This window comes from Canis lupus, chromosome X, assembly GCF_048164855.1.
Source record: "Canis lupus baileyi chromosome X, mCanLup2.hap1, whole genome shotgun sequence".
NCBI lineage: Eukaryota > Metazoa > Chordata > Mammalia > Carnivora > Canidae > Canis > Canis lupus.
Genome location: NC_132876.1, coordinates 47,505,845 through 47,516,231, shown reverse-complemented (window position 1 = coordinate 47,516,231; position 10,387 = coordinate 47,505,845). Strand labels below are relative to the sequence as shown.

The following is a 10,387-nucleotide window of genomic DNA, read 5'->3' as shown; positions in this document are numbered from 1 at the left end:
TTTAATAATAAATTATTTTGCACTATTGGATTTTAAAATTTGGTATCCATTTGATAAAAATAAAAATGAACTAAAACCAAGGACACACACACACACACACACACACACACACACACACACATTGTGAAGACCAGTCAAAAGAGATTCTGATATATTGGATCTGAAATGGGAACCAGGATTCTGAATTTTTGACAAAGTAGCTACGTGATTTTTAATGCAGATGGTCTGTTGGCAGCTAGCAAACTTTAAGAAAAACTACTGTATCCAATGTTAAAATCATTAGCAATGAATTGTGATATAATCTCTCTCCTAGTCTGTTTCTTTTGGAGTGGCAAGCTTCAGTTGCTAAATAGTGAAATTATGTGCTCAGGGCTACATATTCAATCAGGGACAGAACTGGACCAAGAATTGAAGTCTTCTGACTTGATAATTAATATATATATTTTAAAACCTCTATTATATGTTTTGAGTACCAAAATCAATAAGATAAATTGTTTGCTTTGAAAACGGCAAGTCTAATGGGGTAATTATGTCTGAAAAATATATTACTTAAAATTTTACAAAGCATTTTTCCACATTTCATGTCAAGGTTAATAAAACTACAGTATGAGAGGAGGGATCTTCTCCAGTTCAGCAGGGAACATAGAGGGGATTCAACTCAGCAGAGACTCTAGGGAAATCAATAGGGTTTTGTTACCTTAAGGATTCCAGCCCACTAGCAGCAGTGGGGCCCTTAGGGGGGTGCAGGACCCATGAGAAGACGCACAGTGCACATCAGACACAGTATTACTCCAAGTAAAGTGGCACCCACCTCTTAGCTTCCAGGACTTATTCCTGGACACAAGTGAGACTTCCTTCAGCCCTCCCCCAAACATCTGACAGAATTCTGGTTCTGCTAGTGCAGGTCAGAGGGTAGAAGTCAGCCCAATGCAGTTTATATACTCAGAACCTCATCTGATCTTCTCCATAGCCCTGGAAGAGAAGTTTTATCCCCATTTCACAGGTGATAAGATTGTTGGTTACAGTAATGCATCTGTAATAACTGCCAGGTTGATTCCTCCAGCTCCGAGTCCCAGAGGTAATATGAGTTTTACACATCATTCCACATTCTGACAAAAGGAATTTTGAGTGTCTCCACTGCCTTAATAAACTTACTGAACTGTTATTTTGATTGCGTGTTATGTATCTTCCCACATTTACAATCTTTTGTTATTTACTTTTTTGACAAAAGTAATGTTTTTTAAGGAAAAAAGCAGAAGATAGAAGATAATCTCTTCCACTGCCACTACACAGAGAAAACCACTATTTCTCTTTTGACCTACTCAGTTTCATAGTTTTCTCTACTTGTGGATGTATCATGTAACTATATATTTTTCAAAAATGGGCTGATGCTGTAGATGCAGTTCAAAAAACTGTTTTTTTATTAATATTTTTACAATGTACCATGAACATTTCTTCCATGCACATGGGTGAAAGTTCCCTACTGAAAGACAGAGTGTCAAAGTTGGGTCAAAAGGCTGCTGGTAACTGAGAGTGACACCTAAAGCAATGTATCAGCATAAGGTTAAAGCACATAGCCTGGCAAATGCCTGCCAGGGAAAGCGAGTTGGCAATATTCCCATCAGAGAAATCAGAATTAAAGGCCAAAGGCATTAAACATATGGAACATCTTCTAAGTCCTTCTGGCCCCTCCCTCCGCCCCTCACCCCCCTGACACCTCGTTGTCCCCTTGGGGCAAACGGATCCTGTACATCTCTTGGCATCCAATGAAAACCACCCATTTTCTGTTTTTTCCTTAACTCTTCCTGAGCCCTTGAAATATCTCCACATTCTCTCATCATCTCCTCACTGCCCAAGTGCCTTTCCTGTAAGTCCTCCTGATAGTCCTTGGGGGAATCATCCGTCCCCCTGTCTGTTTTTCTTTTTGCTTTCCTGGGAACGTAATCTTCAGCTGGGCGCTTTTCAGCAGCCCGTGGCTCACCCTCAGGCTTTGCCTGGGATTCTGGCTTGCCCTCATCTTGTGGTTTTCCCTCATCATTGGACTTGCCCTGCTTTTCTTGTTTTCCATCATCTTCTGGTTGTCCCTCATCATCTGGCTGTCCCTTATTCTGGAGCTTTCCCTCATGCCCTGGCTTCTCCTCTACTTCCAGCTTTTCTTCCTCATCTAATTTTCCTTCATCTTCTGTATCTACTTCATCTTCTGGCTGTCCCTCGATTTCCAGCTTTCCTTCGTTTTCTGGCTTCCGTTCATTTTCTTTGTAGACCTTTTCCATGTTGAGATTCTCCCTCCTTTGCCTGTCCTAGGACACAAAAAAGGAGGACTTAGATTGGGGAAAACAGCTTCTGAAAATAATTGCGTTTATGATTTAGGGTTTTCCTCACCTTATCTCAAATTACAAGTACATTCCTACCCATACATTTTTTTTTTTCCTTTCCTTCTCGCTTCACACGTATTTACATGATGCAACTTTACAGAAACATCCACATGTGCTTCTTTCTTACACTTAAAACTTAGTCTCAACTTACACTGACCTTCAGTAATCCTGGGCCAGTTTCTTTTTTCCCTTGCCTGCAGTTGTGAGACTTCTAAAACTGCAGACAAAACAGAATAATGGCCACTTCTCAGATTTCAGGGCTACTCTATTATCTTCAAGAGGTTTCACAGATGCCACACCTCCTGTCTCTTACTCCCTTGTTCTCCCCTCTGTCATCTCCAGCCATAAAATACCATGTTTCTTCCCTTAGAATCCTGACAGAGGCCATGTATTCTGAGACTGCAGTAGGGTGGCCGGGAGGAGAGTTGGCAGGTAGTAGCGTCTTCAACTTCTTTTTTTTTTTAATGTTTTATTTATTTATTTATTTAGTTATGAGAGACATAGAGAGAAAGAGAGAGAGGCAGAGACACAAGCAGAGGGAGAAGCAGGCTCCATGCAGGGAACCCGATGTGGGACTCGATCCTGGGTCTCCAGGATCAGGCCCTGGGCTGAAGGCAGTGCTAAACCGCTGAGACACCTGGGCTGCCCCTCAACTTCTGCCCAAGCTTAAGTCACTCCTATTCTCAGAGGTCCTGGGACAGTTACGCTCTCCCACTGACCTGTACTGATCCTGCAGGTCTTTCCTCTTCTTGTCTGGGTTGGTGCCCACAACCACAGACCAGAAGACCTGTAGAGAGATGGGAGACAGTGGGTGAATAGAGGGTTGAGAAGTGAATGACTGGCAACTGGGACACTGATTCTTTCACACTATAGTTGTCAAAACTTTCCCAAATCCTGCCACTCTCTTGCCCTTTCCCTAGCTTCTCTGATCCTCCTCTACAGCTCCTCCCTAACAGTCTCCATTCTACTACTGGGCAATGGCAGAGAAAGTTTATTTCCAAAGGGTTTCTTTGTTTCTGAATCCTCTCTCAAATTTCTATCTCACTTGTTCTTGCACTAAAATGAGTGAAGTTTTGAAGTTCATTCAGCATAATGATGTTCAGAAGGCAGATCCTGCTGTACTCCCTTATCTGCCGTCCAAACCTCCCACTCTAGGGTGCCCAGATAACACAAACCACATCACTTCTCTGAAAATGGTGACCGCAGAGTCAGGGGGCAGAGCAAAAATGTCCAGAGCATTCGTGACACCCCTTGCCTCTTTACATACACAGATATACCACGTTTTTCTACAATGCAAGAGATAAATTATTTCCAAATTCAGTAAAAATTTGGGCTCATGCTATCTCCTCTCAGCCCTCCCTAGTTTAGAAGCCGCTCCTCCGCAAAAGGGAGCTGGTCTCCAGACCGAACCTCTGTCCCCCTCCTTTACAGCACCTCCTCCCCTTCTCCCCACCGACATGCAGCCCACCATTTCCGGCTCCAAAATGGACGGAAGGTGAAGAAGAGATGCAGGGAACGAAGGCCCTTCCCACCTCGGGCTCACAGGCTATGCCCTCTCCCGCTGCCCTGCAGAGATCAGGCCATTTCTTCGCTATCGCCATCCCCCTCTCCCGGCCCTCTCCGTCAGACGAAACTCCATAGCCTCCCTCCTAGGAAATCCCAACGGGTACCCATTCTCAACCCCTGGTCCCTCTCCATCTCCTCCCGCCAAGCTCTCCGTTTCTTGCACCAAACCTATGGCCATTGGGGAAGAACGGGGTAGTAAGAATCCAGTCCTGTACCCACTCTGGTCTTTGCCCTCTGCTACTATCCCCACCCTTCACCCCAAGGGTCCGCAGGTGCCTGTGGACTTGTAGCCATTCCAGAGAGATTCCTCCTTCTCCTCGGATTTCTTTCTGCCGTAAACCCACACTGATCCACGGAAATGAGAGACGGTACCCAGACCTCTCCCCAACACTCATACAATTTCCTGCGCCAAAATGAATGGAGGTGGGAGGGGGTGGCATCTGGAAAGCAGCCTCTACCAGTTACCACTCTTGTCCCAGCACCCACCCCGCTTCTCCTCCATCTCCTACTGACCTGCAGGGCTATCCACCAGCTGCCCCTTCGGCTCTTAGTCCGAAATCTTTCTCTACGGAAACAGGGAGCTGGTACCTGGAGGAGAGGGACTTCTGCACACGTCGGCTTCTGATCACGTGAAGGAAACGTCACCAGTGGGCTCGGGTCCTTAGTTCCCCTCCCACCAGCAGAATGTGCGTCAGGAGCCAGCCCACTTTTTCCCTTCCCTAGCCCCTTTCCACCGCCTCGCCGCGCTGTAGTCCCCTCCTCTCACCGCTGGACCCCCTGTCACTCAATTTGGTCTTTACTAATCCCAAAGGTCAAACGTGGCCCCTTCTTCCTGTGATATGTGTTTGTTCTCTCTTATCTGGGAAGGGCTACATCTCCCAAGGCAACCGGCCATTGGTACGTCGCCAAGGAATTTTTTTCTTTCTCTCCTTTGATTTCAAAGCATCTACCCCTCATTCCACTTCTCCGCTCAGCCACTGATGTTCATTTCTCTTCTTCTCCAGACCTTCATAAAATAGGTACGTGGAGGATTGCCAGGCAGGGAAGTATATAGTTGAATGAGGATTTTATTTTCTTCTAAGTAGTTTTTTCCAGTTTTATTTAACTGACTCCTATCAGGTTGGGTTATTCTTATAAGCAAAAAATTAAATACAGCTATTTTCATTTGGGGCAAAGAATGTGTTTAAGATAGAAAAAAAAAATAAAAAAATAAAAAATAAAAAAAGAAAAAAAATCAAACAAGATTACAAAATTAAGTTCATTGCATTAATTATTACTACATGGAAAATGGATTCAATTAGCTACACACAAAATATTTTTCTTAATTTTCATAAATAGGTAGTTCTGTCATGTTCTACTAAAAATGCATGTAATTATTGTGCCCAAACAATCACTGAGTATTAAGTAGACTTTCTGGAATCTCCAGAAAGACACAATATCAGTCTTGAAAATATGGCCTATGGCTATTTTTTTCCCCTATGGCTATTTTCATTCAGAGATTTAGCTGTTGTGCAAAGGCAGCTGAGGATTTGAGGGATGCAGACATGGTCTGATTTTTCCTGTCTTTTCAAGAGGGGAGGAATATGCAATTTTCAGACTCCTCAACCTTCCAGAGCCTCTCACCCTTTACATTCAGGCACCTGACTGTTGCTCACTCCAAAACATTCATGGAGAGATGACCAAGGTGGTGACCTGAGTAAAATGTCTTTGGCTCCTTCCCTCCCTTCCCCAAATTCCCACAGAGGTAAGTCAACCCCAGCAGAGATGGAATGCTGTCTTGACAACTGGAAATCAGAACAAATCCCTTCCAGATCCCTGTAGTAGAGGGTTTCCATGAAGCCTAGAAAAGTGATTGCTGAGAAGAGAGCCTCCGTGCTTCGCTGCTCTCTGCCTCAATTCACAGTGTTCAGGGAAGCTTCTTTGACCCTGTGTGCTACCTACCACTTGACTTAGGAGGTGCACCCTGATGGGTTTCTCAACTTCAGTATTTTCACCTCCAGGGCACCTAAGGAGGAGCTTAGCCATCCTGCAGGGCTGCTGCCTTCCAGTCCATGCCCACCCTTGTCCTCTCTGAGTCAGATTTGTTTCAATGTCTAAGGAAGTCTGATATGCTGACTGTACAGATTGACCTAGACCAGGTGTTCTCAATTGAGGAAGTCTGTGGACCACCTGAAATGATATGCAAGGCTGCATATGTTTAGAAGATAGTAGAGTATGTACACTTATGAAAAGAACTGTACCCTAGGAACCTGAGAAACTATGATACATGAGCAGATTGACATCATGAAGAAGCAGAAGCTATAGGTAAAAACAGAGGAGATGGAGAAGAAGCTACATGGTAGTGAGACAGAAAAAGGAAGAAACAAATAGCAGGTGAGCTATGTTAAAGGGAGAGCACTTACTCCTTGCATTCCAGCATTCTTAACTAGAGAAACCTCTGAATCCCTTGGAATTATATTCAAAATTATGTGCATGTGTGTGTGACTGGGCGAGAGATGTATATTTTTGCTGGGTGTGTGCATTTGCTTAGGATAGGATCCATCAGTATCACTGGATGCTGAGAGGGATATGCAATATAAAAAATGTGAAGGCCAATTGGCCTAAAGAATATACTTATATATATCTTTTTACAAATGAGACTATATTTTTAGGAAAAATTAACAGAACATAAAATTAGCCATTTTATTTTTTATTTTTTTTTTTAATTTTTATTTATTTATGATAGTCACAGAGAGAGAGAGAGAGAGGCAGAGACATAGGCAGAGGGAGAAGCAGGCTCCATGCACCAGGAGCCAGACGTGGGATTCGATCCCGGGTCTCCAGGATCGCGCCCTGGGCCAAAGGCAGGCGCCAAACCACTGCGCCACCCAGGGATCCCGAAATTAGCCATTTTAAAGTACACATGCAGTGACGTATAGTACATTCACAATGTTGTGAAACCATTTCCTCTATATAGTTCCAAAATACTTTCATTAACTCTGAAGGAGACCCCCATACCCATTAAGCAGTCACTCCCAATTTTTCCCCTCCTCCCCTCCCCTAGCAATGACTAATTTGCTGTCTCCATGGAATTACGCATTTTGGATATTTCATATAAATGGAATCATGCAGTATGTGACCTTTTATGTCTGGCTTCTTTGCATAATGTTTTCAAGGTTCATTTATATTATAGCATGTACAGTATTTCATTCCTTTTTATGGCTGAATAGTATTTCATTATATTCCCATATTGTATTTTATTTATCCATTCAAACATTGGTGGATATTTGAGTTGTTTCTACATTTCAACCGTTGTAAATGCTGCCTTAAGCACTTCTGTATAAGTTTTTGCATGGATGTATGTTTTTATTTCTCTTGGGCATATATCTAAGAATGGAATTGCTAGGTCATATGGTAATTCTATGTATAACTTTTTGAGGAAATACCACACTATTCCACTGCAACATTTTGCACTCCTACTAGCAATGCATGAAGATTCCAATTGCTCCACATTCTCAAAAACAATTATTAATTGTTAATTTTTAAAATTTTTGCATTTTCCTAATGACTAATGATATTGAGCATCGTTTCATATATTTATTGGATATTTATATATCTTCTTTGGAAAAATATCTATTCAAGACCTTTGCCCATTTGGGATCCCTGGGTGGCGCAGCGGTTTGGCGCCTGCCTTTGGCCCAGGGCACGATCCTGGAGACCCAGGATCGAGTCCCACGTCGGGCTCCTGGTGCACGGAGCCTGCTTCTCCCTCTGCCTATGTCTCTGCCTCTCTCTCTCTCTCTGTGACTATCATAAATAAATAAAAATAAAAAAAAAGACCTTTGCCCATTTTTAATACTGAGTTGTTTGTCATTTTCCTGTTGAATTGTAAGAGTTCTTCATATATTCTGGATACAAACCTATTCCAGATATATAATTTGCAAATATTTTCTTCCATTTTGTTTCTTCCTTTGCCTTTTTCTTTTTTTTAAATTTTATTTATTTATTCATAAGAGACACACACAGAGAGAGAGAGGCAGAGATGGAGGCAGAGGGATAAGCAGGCTTCATGCAGGGAGCCCAATGTGGGACTCGATCCTGGAACCGCGGGATCTCAACCAGAGCTGAAGGCAGATGCTCAACCACTAAGCCACTCAGGCATCCTGCCTTTTTACTTTCTTGGTAGTGTATTTTTATTCACAGAAGTTTTTAATTTTTATGAAGTCCTATGTGTATATTTTTCTTTTTGTTGTCCTTGCTTTTGGTGTCATATCTGTAAGTCCATTACCAAATCCAAGGACATGAAGATTTACCCCTTTGTTTTCCTTTAAGAGTTTTAAAGTTTTGACTCAAATATGTAGGTATTTGATAATTTTGAGTTAATTTTTATATATGGTATGACTTAATCTTTGTAAATGGCTTTGTAAGATTTAAAGGTTCTTTTGATGGCAGAACACAACACACTGTCACAAAGATAGAAGGCAGAACTCTTTGTTACTTATAGCTACAAAGGAGTGAAGGTTGCCAGGAAGAGTCACATAGGGTTAAGCCTGGATAACAGGAACATACACCACTGTATAAGTTTAAGATATATAGCATGATGGTTTGATATACATATATTGTGAAATGATTACTACAGTAAGTTTAGTTAAGATTCATCATCTCATATAGACACAATAAAAGGAAAAGAAAGTCATTTCACCTTGTGATGAGAACTCTTAGGACCTACTCTCTTAACAAATTTCCTATAAATCATACAGAAGTGTTAACTATGGCCATTATGTGTTACATTACATCCCCATGACTTATTTATTTTATAACTGGAATTTGTGCCTTTTGGCCACTTTTCTCCCATACCTCCACCCCCCACCTCTGGTAACCACAAATCTGATCTCTTTTTCTGAGTTTGGTGGATTTAATGTATGTCCTCAGTGTTTTATAGTTTTCAGTGTGCAGGTCTTGATTATCTTTTGTCAGATTTATCCCTAAGTATTTCATATTTCTGATGCTATTGTAAATGATGTTGTTTTAAATTTTAACCTGCAGTTCATTGCTTGTAGAGGACTGAAAAATTTCCCCCAATATTCATGTCCACCCAGCACTTCAAAATGTGACCTTATTTGTAAATAGGGTCTTTGCAGATATAATTAAGAACTGAGATATAGGATGATACCTGGCTGGCTTAGTTGGTAGAGCATGCAACTCTTGATTTCAGGGTTGTGAGTTTGAGTCTCATGTTGGGTGTGCAGATTACTTAAAAATAAAATATTTTTAAAGAAGGAGAATTGAAAGAGATCATATTGGCTTAGGTAGGCCCTAAATCCAATGGATGTATCCTTAGAAAAGACAAAGAACATATAGACACACAGAAGAGAAGCAGAAATTGGAGTTATGCTATCAAAAGCTAAAGAATGCCTTGGGCCACTAGAAGCTGGAAGAAGTAAGGAAGTACACTTATGTACTAACATTAGTACACTTGTGTACTAAACATTTTACCAAATGTTTATTCATTAGCCACTGAATTGATAATATGTTTTTTCTCTTTTTGTTAATGTGGTGAATTACAATGATTTTCAAATGTTAACACTCTTTGAATTCTTGGGATAAACCTTACCTGGTCATTGTATATTTTATCTTGTATATATAATCGGATTCTATTTTTACTAAAGTTTTATTAAGAATTTTTGCACATATGTTCATAAAGGAGATTAGTTTGTTGTTATATTTCCTTGTAATATAATTGTCTCGTTAGTTATCTGGGTAATTCTAGCCTCATAGGGTGAGTTGGGAGCTATTCCTTCCTCTTTAATTTTCTGAAAGATTTTGCATAGAATTGGTATTATGTAATTTTTAAATGTTTGGTAGAATTACCAGTTAAGCCACCTTGACTTAGAGTTTTCTTTGGAGGAAGTGTTTTATTTTTTATTTTTTTTAATTTTTATTTATTTATGATAGTCACACACAGAGAGAGAGAGAGAGAGGCAGAGACATAGGCAGAGGGAGAAGCAGGCTCCATGCACCGGGAGCGCGACGTGGGATTCGATCCAGGGTCTCCAGGATCGCGCCCTGGGCCAAAGGCAGGCGCCAAACCGCTGCGCCACCCAGGGATCCCTGGAGGAAGTGTTTTAAATAAAATTTCCATTTCTTTTCATGGGAAGCATAGATTAATGTATAGAATTATCAAATCACTATGTTGTACACCTGAAACTAATATAACATTAGAGATCAAATATACATTAAGTAAAAAAACTTTAAAATTTCTATGTATTTAATAGCTGTAGAGCTTTCTTCTATTCTAATACATATGCTCAGTGCTATAAATTTATGCCTGATTGGTCCTTTTGTCATATTTCACAAATTATCATATGTTGAGTTTTCATTTTCATTCAGCTCAAAGTGTCTTATAATTTCTACTTTGATTTCTTCCTTTGGTTATTTAGACATGTATTGTTTGATGTTAATATAAA

General features: G+C 40.9%; 1 protein-coding gene across 4 annotated transcripts; it reads right to left on the bottom strand.

The window, feature by feature from the left end:
• Positions 1–1,398: 1,398 nt before the first annotated feature.
• On the bottom strand, positions 1,399–4,613 carry TCEAL5 (transcription elongation factor A like 5). Of its 4 annotated transcripts, none has more exons than XM_072815449.1 (3): positions 4,530–4,613; positions 3,095–3,162; positions 1,399–2,300 (listed from the first exon to the last, which is right to left on the bottom strand). In XM_072815449.1, the coding sequence occupies exon 3, from the start codon at positions 2,271–2,273 to the stop codon at positions 1,653–1,655; it is 621 nt and encodes a 206-aa protein (XP_072671550.1). In that variant the 5' UTR covers positions 2,274–2,300; positions 3,095–3,162; positions 4,530–4,613; the 3' UTR covers positions 1,399–1,652. The 4 variants fall into 4 exon arrangements, with proteins under 4 accessions (XP_072671550.1, XP_072671548.1, XP_072671549.1 ...); XM_072815447.1 differs by having other exon boundaries at positions 4,455–4,609; XM_072815448.1 differs by having other exon boundaries at positions 1,399–2,295; positions 4,455–4,609.
• Positions 4,614–10,387: the final 5,774 nt, after the last annotated feature.

Coding starts and splice junctions, on each gene's coding strand:
- TCEAL5 (XM_072815449.1), bottom strand. CDS start 2,273: ATGGAAAAGGTCTACAAAGAAAATGAACGGAAGCCAGAAAACGAAGGA.